The following is a 15,113-nucleotide window of genomic DNA, read 5'->3' on the forward strand; positions in this document are numbered from 1 at the left end:
ATGTTGCTGTGTCATTTTGATCTGTTCTAAATATGTGAATGGCACTGAGTGCACACTGTAGTCTGATTGCAGCTCAAATAAAGCAGCTACAGTTTCACTTTAAGACATGCTTTTGGCTATTTTTTCCTTTCTTAGAAAAGCAAAGTCTATGCTTTAATAGCATGAGGCTTTTGATAAAGCCATCTTAAACAAATGTATCCATGCAAATAAGGTATTTCCAAAGAAGTTTAGGAGGAGAGATGGTATCGGTATCGGCAGATACTCAAAGTTGAAGTATCGGTATCGGAAATCAAAAAGAGGTATCAGTCCATCCCTAATATATATAGAAGCATAACAAATATCAAGCGGTGAGGCAGCCTCCAGCCTCTAAAACCTTCTTTTGATGATAAGGGCAGCATTACAATATACTTTCTGCATCCACAAGTACACCAGTGTCCATGAGATCTGAGTGCTGTAAATTCTGTCATCTGTCTCAGACACAATCCATTGTTTTTGTGCAGCCTAAAATTTGTGTCCATGCCGGCAGTACAAGGACAGACACCACATTAGCAGTAGTGTGCATGTGTGGAAAGCATCCTCAAAGCTGATCTCAGGTAGAGTAGGAAGTCATGTGAGTTAAAACAACAACGCATCCATGGTTCCTGCAGCTGTCTGCAGACGCCTGTGTGCATCTGTAGGTGAGTATAATCCTGCTTTCACACTGCTGCCATCCTACAAACAGAAGCAAATCTTAGTAGTGGGTATTTTTTTTCCACCCTTGCGCCTCCTGGGGCAGTAATGAGCATCATTATGAGAGTTAGAAATGAGACTCTAACTGTAAGCCGCTCTCTCTTTCTGCTTTCTGCTGTCAAATCAGCCACTTGCTCAGTTTTCTCCTTAATTCCAAGATGGAGGGAATATCGAGTTCTTTGCGTTTCGGTCCAAGAGGGTGGTCTTTTAACTTGAGTGCATTATTTCCTTCATTATTTCACATGAGGATATCGTATGGCTTTTCCTGAAAAGCCTACTCTCTGATATAAAATGTGTTTTTCTGCAAATTTGCTCTGCTAATGCTCAAAACAGTTTGCATGCACTCAGATATGCTGTTGTTGCACAAATGTTCTGTGCTTCAGTTTGAATCCTTCTCCTTGCACTCAGGCTGCTTTTGTGCACACAAGAAACTTCACATTTCTGCTTTCGTTCTGGAATTCTTGACAAACGATATGACCCTGTTTAGCTTCCGCAACCAAATGTATGCCAAGTATGACTTTGACCAATGAAATCGTTGATGGATGTGACATCAGCAATCACTGCTAATGGTGTAGCCAACAAACTCAGAGCACAATAAATCCCTGGTGATGAAGGTTTTTGAGTTTTTTGTGTTGGTTTAAGGAGGGTTTACAAACAAAGTGGGTACCACCAGGGCTGAGAAATGAAACCAACATGGTCGAGGCAAAATACTGTACAGCAGGTGACTTTTTACATAACTTACATGTTTAAATTGAAACATTTATTCATAAATATAGCTAGATTTGAATGACTGTTACAGGGCAGTCCATGACCCATAATGTTTGCATGGCCCACCTGAGCTCAAATCCCACTCCATCTCTTTGCTCATCTTTGCATTAGTCTGCAGTTAGATGGAGTCAGGATGGAAACCGTTGGTACCAAATGCTCTTCAGTAAACCTATGCAAAGTCACTGCAGGTTCATTTATCTTTAAACACAGTCTATAGTGCTTACGTTTGGGCCGGGCAGAAGACGGACTCGATAGCACGTCTTAGTTCAGTATTATGCAGACTTTGGTTGCAAATGAGATAATCAATGCACGTTGGCTGTGCCCATTTGCAGGATGGTGTGGTTTCAGTTTTACAGAGTGACTTTATATACAGTCTATGCCACGGACTCACAGGGTTCAGTGTGTGGGGAGGAGGGCAACGGCACATTTAGTTAACCAGTCAGCACCTAGTGTTCATTTCCTGTTTTTATATTTAGAAACACAGTGCAGACTTTATGATATCACAGATTCACAAGTTAGCATGTGATGTCATTTAGCACCTTTTGGAGCAGTTTTCAGCTTCTTTATTCGTACACACTGGCAGTGATTGAATCCCAACATACCTGTTTGGTTGCAGCGTCTGAAAGGTTGCGGAGTGTCCACAGACAGTTCTGGATCAGACGCTGGCTGGAACCTGTAAGGTGTTGGCCCAAAGCCTGCATGCCTCCTGACCACAGATACACAAACACATAATTAGATATGATACAAACAAACATATAACATTGTTTGCATTCCTGCTTATGTGTTTATGTGACATACCAGCTTCTACTATTGCTGGCTTGTTGCTGGGACAAACAGAAAGCACTTTGAGAACACGACTGGTGGTCCAAAGCAGTTTCTCATAGTTGTAGTTTCTCATGATGAACACCAGGCCCTCTGGGCCCCCATTGGCTAGAATGATCAACTGAAAGGAAACAGGAAGTAGGAGGTTTTAACTGTGTAATAAAAAAAACCAAACACAATAATGACCTCCCTTCTAATGTAGGGATCTTCTCCTTACCTTGCTCTCCTGGTTGCCATAGGACAGGAGCTGCAGACAGTCTGTGGTGATGGCCAGGAACTTGGGGTTGCTTTTTTTGAGTAAGGGAACCATCCTTTGAAGGCCGTCAGCGAGACGCACAGCCATCTTGGCTCCCTCTTGATGCAGCAGCAGGTTGTGGAGAGTGGTGATGGCATAAAATAAAACTGATTCCACTGGTGAACTGCATGATGGCGATAGACAGAGCAGGAGGGAGAAAATGATGCTGTTTTCATTAAGTGAACTCATTTCAAGGAGCGTTAAGCAAGCAATAACCCTCACAGACCAACAATATCTTATCCTAAACAAGCCTGGACATTGACATGGACACTTTTGGACATGAGGTTGAGAAGGTTTTGTACTTGGTGTCTGTTGCACAATCTTTTATCACTGAGCAACTAAAAGGGCAAGAGTGTGTGTATATGTGATCTGTTCAAAAACTTTTCAGCATCTGGAAGCAATCACTGAAGTATTAATATGGATCAGCTCCCCTTTGAACCTATAAACCTGAAATTCAAACTCCTGCACAAATGTACTGTTTTGTAACTGACACAGCTAAAAGTGGCATTGCAATCCCTTTGAACCCTTGTCTCATTTTTCTTCCCTTTCTTTGCAGGCTTTTAGCATTGTCAACACAGAAGCCAGATGTGATTTTCAAAGGGTTAATATACAAACAACTTTTGAGCTATATGAGCAGCATGACTCCAGGGATAGTAATCTTAGAGGTGTTTTTATGTTTGTTGATTGGTCACTCTACCATTTTTGTGGTGCTTCCAGACCACAACACAGTCCCAGAAGATGCATCTAAATGACCTTCGCCATCCCCTGGCCTCACCTCCAAGATTACCAGAAGGTAAACACGTTTTTTTCTATAAAACTGTTTGTTGCCATGTTCCCGTCTCTCTGCCTCTCTCTGGGTGTGGTTGTGGCTAAGTGAGCGCTGATTGCAGGAGTGGAGACAGCTGCTCTCAATCATCCACCCTCAACTATGTAAGCCTGCTTCCACTTCATTGCAGAATGTACACTATGCTACACAGTTAGTCTTGCTCAGTACTCTTTGCTCATGTTCCCAGCACTACCATTGACCTTTGTTAACACTTGTTTGCTCTGCCACCAGCTTCCTGCTACAACACTCAGACCAACTCCAGTCAACTAGCTTCAACCTGGCCTTTGCCCACACCCTTATGGATCAAGCTGGACTTCGGATCTCTCCGTCTGCCTCTGAGGTTGGTACCTTTGTGGACCAACCTCAGTCCAACCACCTGCACCATCCATCCACGGCCTAATACCGCCTACTCAGCTCTGCTAACCTCCTGTCTAGTCTGGCCTGGTTCCAGATTCCATAAGTGTAGTGAGGTTAGTGGTCTACTAGTGTTGTCACATTCCTGTATTTGTTGGTTAGCCCCAACTTCTGTTCTGTCTATTTAGTTTAGGTCTTTGATTCTGTCTTTATAGGTTTGTGATTGGGCTTTTTTACTTTTTGAACCTCTGATTTAGTTCTGAAGGAGAAGTTGGTGTAGTTGCGGCAGCCATGTTTATTATCTCTCGCCTAGCAACCCTTATGTGGTTTCAGTTTGTTGTATTAGTTCTATTATGGGAACTGTGGTTGCGATTTCAAAATTTCTCCCCAAAATACACACCTGGGCCACTCAAAGCCATGCTGTGGTTGCTGTTTGCTGTGGTTTATTGTGGTTTTTAAAGGCGAACTATCATCCTTGTCTTTGGTTGCTGCACTCTGGAGCAGGATGTCATCAATGGTTGCTGTGCTATGTTTATCTGCCCTCCCTTCAGGTCTGACCACCTTGTCCTCCATCTTTGCTGCTGAGGAGCACCTACATAGCATGATAATGTCACCGCCATGCTTCACTGTAGGGACTAGCTCGGTCAGCAGTGTCTCATGTAGAGGTCTTTCTGGGTCCACCCACCTCAAGGATTTGGTACTCGCCCCAGGGTTTATTTTATACTGTCAGTCAGGTGTGGGTTGGGTGGGCCCTGTTCTATTGCAGGTTCTGGCTGTGTTTCACTTTAGAACATTATTGTTATCAATATAGTTCAACAGGGCAAACAGCCAAAGTTATCGTAATTGTGCTCGATGCAACAAAGCTGCAAAGCTAATTCTAAATAAGTTGTTTGTCATCCATTGCCAGGACAGCAAATGGACTTTCGTGAATTAGTCTGGATGTACTTCACCAACGTTCCTGGTAAGACGATGGACGATGTGTGACACAGCCAGGCACAGGGTAGAAGTCTACTAACACAACAATTTAGCACAAAGTCTTGTTTTGATGATTTGTAAATTAATGTGAACTTGTTAATCAAAATCAGCTGTAAAACAAAAGATAGATTGATCGGGTTCCATTTCTGGACCAACGGAGACTAACTTGATACTGAGCTCGGAGTTCTACCCATAAAGTTCAATATTTGTCTTATCAGACCAGAGGATATTTGTCCTTGTGCAGTCAGTCCTTTAACTGCCATTTGGCGAACTCTAAGAGTGCTGTCACCTGGAGCCTGATTGATGGAGTGCTGCTGAGATGGTTGTGCCTCTAGCAAGTCCTTCTGTCGCTGCACAGGACTCTGCAGACAGTTACTTGGAATTAATGGCTTGACTTTTCTCCTGTCATACAGTGCGAATTGTGGAAACTTATATGGACGGGTTAGTAACTTTCTAAGCGGTGTCAATCAGTTAAATTGGCCACAGGTGTTCCCGCGGCAACCCTGTGACAATTAGTCCCAATCAGATGCACTTAACCACAATTTGGGGCTACAGAAGAGCCTTTGACTACCTTTGTAAATGTTAGATTTCAGTTTTGGATTCCTGAAAATGTTACATGTAAAAAAAAAAAAAAACAACTAAAAATATTAAACCCATACAGAAAAAAAACTAATTAAAAAATAAATGTAAAGCTATTACCATAACAGTCAACTCATTTGAGTCAAACTACCGACAATACTTGAACCTAGTTAGTAGGAAGATGCTGCAGAATAATGCTGGAGAAGAGGAAAAAAGTTTTCTGATATTAATGCCGATTTCCTGTCTAACCAGATTACTGCATTGTACCACACACTCACACATATACACATATACACAAAAGAGTTCAGATCTCATTATGCAGGAGGATGCAGAGGATGACAGAAGCAGAGAACAAACCCAAACTCCTTTTAAAAAAAAAAGAGAGAGCGAGACAGAGAGGGAGGGCAAGGGTGGGTGGGCTTCTATTAACAGGCGAAGATGAGGAGGGACAGACAGGAAAAAGCTGCATATTGATAGCATTAATACATACCACACCAAACAGGCTGCGCTCTGTGAAGCTTTTAGTTTTCATTTTTTTTAATTCAATTTCCTTTCATTTTTTTTGTATGAATTAAGCTCCAGAATTAATTACGAATGTGAATTATCCTCCTCTGCTAAGCTTCAGTGTAAAGGATTAACTCTGTAGCCTCGCCTAAGGGTTGGAAAGGCCCCATAGTTGGTGCTAAAACTGAATTCTAGCCTGTTAGTCTCATCTGTTGCAGGTTTCTTTTGACCTCTGGTTGCTGTGAAGCAGGCTCAAAGCCAGTCTCAAAAATTAAAAAACTGTCCTCGTGGTATCGCCTAAACTGTTAAACTCTGTATTGTTGCTGTTGAACTATCCTTCATTTTACTGCGCAGGTGAGCAAAGAGGGTGTTTTTCATCTCTTTCTTTTTTAAGCCGAATAGCTGCACTAATTAGGCAAAACGTTGTGTAAACTCACAGAGAATAACGTGTCAAGATCTGGTACGCGTTGGACTTTAAGTGAACCGTTGGTTTTGGAAGTGTTGGATATGGGAGAAATGGGCGGGGCTAATGACCTGAGCATCTATGACAAGGACCAAATTGTTGTGACCAGATGAATGAGTTGGAGCATTACCCATAGACTGTAAAACAGATGGACGTAGCAACCGGCCCTGAAAAATGAAGCCAACCCGGAAGTGTCAAAAACCTACAATATCACTACGTCCGTTCGTTGCTGGCTCCAAAAAGCCCTGGCTCCCATTGACTGGAATTGGAAAAGAAGTGATTACAGATCACGAAATACCGCATTCCTACAGCTCAGGATTTTTTTCTTATTAGTTTTCATAGTCAAATCCAGAGGTCAGGGGGCCAATCTGAAAATAAATCAATACTGAATTTTTAAAAAATTGTCAAAATTTTGCGGGGCAAGGGGCGTGGCTGGCTTGATTGACAGTCGGCAGTGACCATACAGATGAAGCGAGCAGAAGGCGGTAAATGTAGGCGGGCAGAGAGGGCCCGCCTCTCAATCCGTCTGACCAATCGCTGCTCCTATGGCTCCGCCCCCCTCCAACGATTTTTGCGTCAGTGACTCCAAAAATCCAAGATGTCAACCAGGAAGTACCAAAAACCCTGGCTTCATTTTCTCAGTGCAGAAACCAACGAGTGACGTCACGGTAGCTACGTCCATCTTTTATACAGACTGTGGCATTACCTTAATTAAAGGGTCTTTGAGGTATTTCTGGTCAGCAGCTACAGACGGTGGTACAAGAACGGACAAACAATAAACCACCAAGAGGGTATTGGCCGCCACCGCCAATCAAACTGTCCACACTAACACCTGTACAGCTCATCTGTATGAGTAAAGAAAAGTAGACAGTTGGATCGAATGCAAGATCCTGATTGATTCTGTCTCCGTGTGTGAGGATGATCTATGATTAGTACATTGCTGAAAGGGCTGTCTGTTCACAGAGTGCCCTATCAAAGTATATTAATGGAAAGTTGACTGGATGGAAAAAGTGGGTTAGAAAAAGATGCAACATGGATGACCCCAGACTTCAGAGGATGGTCAAGAAAAGCAGATTCAAGAATGTGGGGAAGATTCACAAGCAGCAGACTGAGGCTGGTGTCAATGCATCCAGTGTCAAAACGCACAGACGTGTCCGGGAAAAGAGCTGTCAGATTCCTATTGCTAAGAAGAGAAAGACCTGGACAGTTGCTACGTGGTTCAAAGTCCTCTTTTCAGATGAAAGGAAATTTTGCATTTCTTTCGGAATTTAAGATCCCAAAGTCTGGAGGAGCCACAGGATCAAAGTCAAGTCCAGTGTGAAGTATCCTCAGTCAATGATGATCTGGGGTGCCATATTATCTGCTGGTTTTGATCCACCATGCATACTGAAGTCCAAAATTAACTCAGTCGGCCACCAGCTGATTTTGGAGCGCTACATGCTTCCGTCTGCTGAAGAGATTTTTGGAGATGCAAATATTGTCTTCCAGCAGGAGTTGGCATCTCCCTACACTGCCAAACCACTCAGAAATGGTTCACTGACCATGGCATTACAGTGCTAGACTGGCAGGCCAACTCACCAGATCTAAACCCAACAAAATACATATTTCAGTATACTTCTAACTCGCACTGTAATCTAGATTTTTAATTTTTAATCACAGGAAAAAAAAATCCTGCCTTGGGGAAAATTAAGGTTTTATGGTTGGTGGAATATCAGAACAGGAAAAAAAACAACATTTGTGGACCAAATTCGCACCATCATATAACTGGTTTGTATTATTTTATCAAAACCGTTGAAGATCATGTGTACATGTCAGTTGGCCTGCAAAATTTTAGGACTCTAGCTACATTATTTTTTAAGTCATGGCTCTTCAAACATGGCTTTATAGATTGTCGCCAAGAGAAAAATCAACCCCACCCCTCTGTAAGAATCTGTAACTTAAAAAACTAATGTAACCTATGACCTCAGATTTTATGTGCTTTACTAAATAAAATAAATATGCATGGAAACATTTCTGAAAAATAGGAGATGTTCAGGTGGGAACTTATTTAAAAATCTGTTGAATTGAGGTGGCATGACCTGCAATCTAATCCAAGCATTTCTACCTGAGCATGCGGACCAGTGCTGGTATCCCTCCAGACTTGAATATGGCCAGCAGTCCCTCTCTCTGGTGTGACAGGCTATGAAGCACACTGGCCGTGCAGCGGGCTGTCTCCATATCAACTGCTGTTGTCATGGCACGCACCACGGCGCCCACCATGGCCGGAGACTGCACCAGCACCCGGCGACTGGCCTCCTTACGGGTCAGTTGGTTGACAATCAGTGCCGCCTTGTTCACTACAACCTAGTGAGCAGAGAAACGGTGTAAAAACAGAGCATGTGTGTCTGAAAAGCTCAGTGAGCAAATTCTTAGTGGATCAAGTGTGACAGTGGTGTACCGGATCCTCATCTGCCAGCAGCTTGGTGAGCTCTGGCACGGCTCTGGTCGCCAGCTCAGCGTCGTCCTGGTAATTTATTAGGTGGACAATAGCCGTCTTTAGCAGCTGGGAGGGTTCAGCCAGTCGTTGCACGTTGCTCTGCTGTGAAGGATCTGACTGGACAGGCATGGCTGCCTCTCCCTCCACCAGGGTCTCTGGAAACATGGCAGCCCGGACACGCTGAGCCCGGGTTAGTGAGTACTGGGCTTCTAAATCTGTCAAAGAGAGATAAAAACAGAGAATGGGAGAGTCTGTGTAAGTGTCTGTGTGTGACCATGAGTAAGAGAAGTCCTCTGGACCACTGATAATCAGAACAAAAGAAGGGGTAGAAATGGGGTCATGCAGCGTGTGTGTGTCTGTATCTGAAATCAAGCAAAAAAAAAAAACATGCAACAACATGACTGAATGAACTGATTCAACTGTACTTCAATCTGTATCCGTTCAGTTTTAGTGCACGACCCCCTATTCAACATTTATCTATTATGACCATCAGTGTTATCATCATGTCTAAATCAAATCATTTCCTTTAGCTCTGCAAAGGGCGAATATTTAGTAAGAATCGGTGGAAGGGTCCTAATTAAAACCAATCTATTGTTATTAGTATTATTTTTCTTCCATTGGAACCATTATCCATTCACTCATTGATTTGCTATCCCCGCTTTATCCTGTGGAGGGTCACGGAGCGCTATCCCAGTTGGCATGAGGCAAAAGGCAATTACTTTCTATTAAATTATCGGTCATGACTCTGTCTTGAGCTGTGAAGTACTTTTGAACTTGTTTAGAACATGAGAACATCATCATCATTAAAAAGTAGATTCTTAAACTCTCCCTGTTAGGCGTTGCGTGATGTTAATTTCATTCAAACCATGTCTGCGTTAGCGTGTGACAGCACGTGTGAACACACTCGTCTATAAAGAATGTGTCAGACCTCCTGTCTGCTTAGCTGCCAGTCTCCCTCCTCCTTTCCCTTTCTGCCTCTCTGTGAACATGTGTGTGACTGAGCTGCAACCTCATCAGCAACAAATGAGGACACCTGAACAGGGGTTGGCTCACCTGCCTTCAGTTAAAATCCATAAAATCCTGGTTCAGACCTTCTTTTAGCCAGACCATCAATCTAGACCTCCTGCCTTGTCATCTGCACATCCTCCTGAACTTTCCTTGGATCACTTGCTGCCTCAACTCTGCTGGATTCTCTCATTAAGAACAAGTCCTCTGGATCACCTGCTTGCTTTAGCGACCCATGTCTCTGCTGGATTCCTCCCTCCACATGAGCCATTCACCATCTCACAGATTCCTGACTGCCCTTTTCCAGCCCTGATCTGTCAGCTAGGTTTGTAGCTAGGTTCTTGAGTTCTGTCAATCTGGTTTTCCGTCAGCACCTCACTTTGTCCTTGTTGTTGACTTAGTGTATTCCTTGAAGGTCTCCGTGCCATGTTGTACTTGTCTTGGTTAGTTTTTCGTCCTGTCTCCTACGTTTCTAGTCTTCCCCTGTAGATCGCCTGTTCACCCTCCCGAGCTCCCTTCCCTGGTTGGTTCAGTTACTCTGATGTCGATCACTGTACATTCTAGTTCAATGTGGGTTTCACTTGTTGTACATATTTCACTTATTCTCTGGTCTTGTCCTCATCAGTGTCTGCACCTGGGTTTCCTCGTAAAACTGACAGAGTGTAGCGTAAGAGAACTGCATGCACATACACTGTCCATGTCTGGATCCTTCTTAGAGTATTTCCAGCCTCGTAATCCATCTGATCAGTCAGGAGGGGTTAGTTGTTTGTGTGTTTGGCACAGTTGTCTTATATTCCCTGTTCACTCTCTCTTTCTTATGCAGCAGCGTGTTGGTATGCATGGCTGCCACATGGACCAACCACGCTGGGAAAACACTGGACATCAGCCCAGCGTCCCTTCAGTACAGAAAGCGTCTTTGTTGTCGTTAGAAATTCTGTGTGCTTAAGTGTGAACTTCTCACCAACTGCAGAATACTCTATTGAGTAAACCAAGCAGCCGATCCCAACTAACATTTATTAAAATTATTATGGCAATTTCATCGAGTTACCAGCAACACTTTCTGTTCCAGCTGCGACTAACACAAAAGGATGTTCAAGCTCCCAGGAACAGACTGTACGGCAATTTTGGCATCGTTGCCAAACTGTGTTGCTACAACTTCCATTATTCACTGTGTGATACAAACTGGTCCCATGAGGATTCCCCCCCCCCCCATTCACAATCATTGGAAAGGAGTCACCATAAAAAAAAGTGAATGAATTGTTCTCACTGTCTCAAACATGCAAAATATATAATAGTATATATGCTAAGAGTCATATGTTAATATGCTGATGTTTAGGAGGTATATTGTTTGATAATAAGCAAAACTTATTTAGCGATCCTATGAGTTTTAGTGGTTCTCGAGGTATCCTTCATCGTTTTCAGGTTAAACAGTTCCAACTCATTCTTAAACTTCCGTGGTAATTCATCCAATATGGACAATAAAATGACTGCATGAAATCAGTGGCAATCCATTTAGTAGCTATTTCAAACTCATCCAAAATGGTCGTGTGTCATGTAAAAACCAACATTTATGGAACATGTTTCTAAAACCAGCTTGATGGCTCGAGCCCCTTAACATGATAGCATAGGGAACTTTCAAAAGCAGAACTTAATTCAGCCAGTTATCATAAGTACGTATTTAAACTTACAACAAAAAGGAGCCGGATATTTGCTTAGACTTACTGAGAAGAATGGAACCATCTGCTGTGGTTTTTAGTATCCTCTAACCGGGTGTCGGATAATATTTCTTGTTGAGCCTCAGGTGCAGTCATCATTACAGATATTTTATAGTTGAGCCTGAGGAATAATCGCTCAATGGATTAATTAATAATCTCTGAGCTGATGACAGATATGTGATTTTAGCCTTATTAGTCTATCTGCCTTTGAGGGCGTTTGAAATATTCTCACACTGACAGTTTAACTTACTGACTTCATAGCAACACTGCAATATTTTCATGTGTTGTTGAAAGTGGATCTCCCCAGTAATAAAACAAATAATAGTAGATATAATATAATTTAATCTCAGTATTTACCATTATTATCAAAATGCCCCATCGACTTAGTTGTTGCCTGACATACTGAGTACCACACAGATATAAACGACAATAACTACGCCAACCAAAAGAGACCAAAGCTTCCTAAGAAGCTATATCTCTGCTGACCAGACTCAACCAACATGTTTATACACCAGCTTCATGCCTGCTTCTGCCACTTTGACCAAGCATTGCACATTTGGTTACCTGGAGCTCTACAAATGGCAAAACTGGAGACTAAAATGGATGTAGCATCGATGTAAAAGCCGCATTAATCCCCAGCAAACACTGCAGGAGTTTGACATTTTGTTCTCTAAGTGTGTTTACAGTAATGTGCATTAACACTTTAAATTATAGCACCATAAGTATTAAGTTTTGCATTTCATACTGTAGAAGTTTAAAAGATGTTCCTAGTGGGTAATGCCTCCTAAATCTATTGCTGCTGGTTTTGTCACCTGTAGGGGAAAAAAAACAACGTGGCGATATGATAGCTAAGGTTAAAATGACTCATCAAGGTGCTAAAATGATGGAGCAGAATGTTTGAAAAGCTCATTTTCTGAAAAACATGCTCAAACTATGAAGTCCACACTGCCTCCATAGGACCGATATCCGTCGTCAACAACTCTGGAGAAAAATGATCTCTTGAAATGAGTCTGTTCTCAGGAGTAAACGATGATGAGAAAGTGTCTACAAAGTGAATGAAATAGTCACCTCTTTCTGTACCAGGAACACGAGCTCATCTTTGTGTAAGTTTTAAAATAACCTCTCATATCTCTCACCCACAAGTATTTTGTGGGGAACAGTCAAAGAAAAGAGGCACAGCATGTTTTCATGAATAATCCTAGCAGGACTTAGAGCAAAATTCAGAACAACCATTCTGTTTTACCTCCCAGCTAGTATGGGAATTGGTTCAGTTCCAAGGAGAGGAACAATGTTGTGTCGTACATGTGGCGGTTGTCATGGTAATACGTTGAGATGTTTGTCGGTACGAAGTCAAACCTGTTCGCCTGTATTGGCTGTACTGAAATGCATTGAGCCTCTTTGTGGGCCTGCACATCGGCCTGACCCTGGAACGGTGAATTCAATTACAGAAAAACACAGGAACAATATCAGAGAACAGCTATGTAGGGGCACAAGACCGGGTGATCACACCTGACCTGGAAAGGCAACCGTAAATTGCTTGACACGTCAAGTCAACACCAAACATTCTCAGTAGCTGAGGCCACTAGACAGCTCACCTTATTGTTACAAACTCTGCCCTGGAAAGAGAGGTTAGAGGAAGGGCAACGAAGAGGGTAAAGTGCCAGGAGCTAGTGGAGGATTACCACGTAAACAGGTGATGGACTTGGTGCATGCCCATGGAGGTGGGCTACTGGGGTTTTGCCAGCCATTTCCCTCAGCAAGGCCAAAAGTATCTTGGGCACCATGGGAGCAAGTAGGAAAAGAGAGCGTCAAATGGCTGTGGCTGGAGAGGGGTGACTCGTGGGGTCAGCAGAATGCTGTTTGAACACAAGCCGAGACTTGGTCGGGTTGTCACTGATGAGAGTTACTGTTGTAAAATGACTCCAGGAAACAACTCTGATGATGTGTCTGGGATTAGTCATCAGAAGATGTGTGTAAAATGGTGTTGTTTGGTTTAATAATGAAATGCAGACATGAAACTTACACAAAAGCCGTTTCTTTATGGGATCAAACCTTGCTTGAAATGTCCTGCCTCACTGGCTGACAAAAACATTTCAAACACAGAGAGGAAAAGGTGATAATTAAGTCTAAGACACCATGTCTTGTTTAGGGATTATCTCCTGTGTTGACACATCAGTTATTTTCTTATGGTGTCACAAAGGAGAGGGTAAGATAATGCAGCAATGACATCTAAAGGCTTATTTCATTACAGCGCTACCAGACTGTTTGTTCTTGTCTACCATATGCGAGCAGGGTGTCGGCATAAGTAGGAGGACAGACAAGGAGAGGGAAACCACCACACTGCTGATTTAAGCCCGTTAGTAAAGAGATTGCTTTCCACATTTGTATATGATGTCTCTTAGACTTAATTTACAGGTTTTGGGCTGATGGGAAAACCAGTGTTGTACTGTCTTGTGAGTACATTAGGGAGGCAGAGAGTGTACATTTCATCATATCCTGAAGTCTGTGAGAGTCTGCACAACCCCTCTGAGGATGTCCAGCTCAAAATATGTGTACTGTGCACATGCTCTGCAGTATATAAATACATGGATTACCTATTAAACATGCATAGAGTCCACCAAGCTGACTCCCATGGACTAGTAAAGAAGTATTATAAAAGAAGTTGTCTGCAGCTGTCCGTGTGCCTGTCCACACATGAGTGTAATTGGATGATAAGTCAGTGACAGGACTTGTACCCAGGAGAGACCATGTGTTTATCTGCTAATTTTTACTTTTGTTTCCTGACAGGTATGATTTTGCCAACTAAAGTCCTTTGTTAGACTAAGGCACCAAAGCTACTTGGATAGGTTTAGGAATAGAAAGGTTTCAGGCTAAAATAGACCCTTTCATATCCGTAACAACCTACAAAGAGTTTGGAGATTTTACATCCATATATTCACCTGACCGCAAGAGATTGGCTACGTAAACACTGGTCATTTTAATCCCCCTTAAGTTCTCCACCATGTTTCTGGTGAGGTCAGACTGTATGTTGGCTTCCTCAAAACATATCACCGTAGGTTCGAAACTGTATTTAGTGCTAATGTCTGAACCAGCTAACGACCAGGATTTAAAACAGACTATTCAGAAATCCTGGAAACCTTCTGACAACAGAGCTACTCGGGATTTAAGACTCTCACGTGACTTGACAATGTTAGCGCCGGTGACAAGAGAGTCTGACTGGTGGCACCATGAAAAAAGACACAGCCGAGTACATTTATATTCTTGATACTCTCGCAGTGACTTTGACATTTACCAGTGTTGACAGTTTCATTGCTGATTTGACAGATGGCTTCATTCAGGCTTTGGATGAGTCTTCAGGATGCCCAGACATAATAATTATGAGATTAGCATATACGTGTGACCCATTGTGCACAGCATTTTCCTGCTGTATTTCCAGTACTTCAAGATAGAGGGAACTCTTTTTGACTCTACATTCGTCTCCAAATACTTGACAAATGTATAGAAATCACGTCTCAGGAAGGGGAAGGTGTCCACCCTACAAGTCAGCAACTGTTGCAGTGACTGACTCAATACCACTCTTGCTTTAAAAGATAATGTCATAC

The 15,113-nt window shown here is 42.6% G+C and overlaps 1 protein-coding gene across 1 annotated transcript in view; it reads right to left on the reverse strand.

The window, feature by feature from the left end:
* LOC103359554 (junction plakoglobin-like) overlaps positions 1–15,113 on the reverse strand; it is a 139,218-nt gene that overhangs the window by 41,309 nt on the left and 82,796 nt on the right. Inside the window, exons 4-8 of the mRNA XM_008284948.1 lie at positions 8,753–9,006; positions 8,420–8,658; positions 2,537–2,738; positions 2,296–2,440; positions 2,100–2,203 (exon numbers count right to left, since the gene is read on the reverse strand). Coding sequence (XP_008283170.1) covers positions 2,100–2,203; positions 2,296–2,440; positions 2,537–2,738; positions 8,420–8,658; positions 8,753–9,006 — 944 coding nt within the window. The remainder of the gene's footprint in view (positions 1–2,099; positions 2,204–2,295; positions 2,441–2,536; positions 2,739–8,419; positions 8,659–8,752; positions 9,007–15,113) is intronic.

Source organism: Stegastes partitus, unplaced genomic scaffold (assembly GCF_000690725.1).
Source record: "Stegastes partitus isolate 25-593 unplaced genomic scaffold, Stegastes_partitus-1.0.2 Scaffold381, whole genome shotgun sequence".
Classification (NCBI taxonomy): domain Eukaryota; kingdom Metazoa; phylum Chordata; class Actinopteri; family Pomacentridae; genus Stegastes; species Stegastes partitus.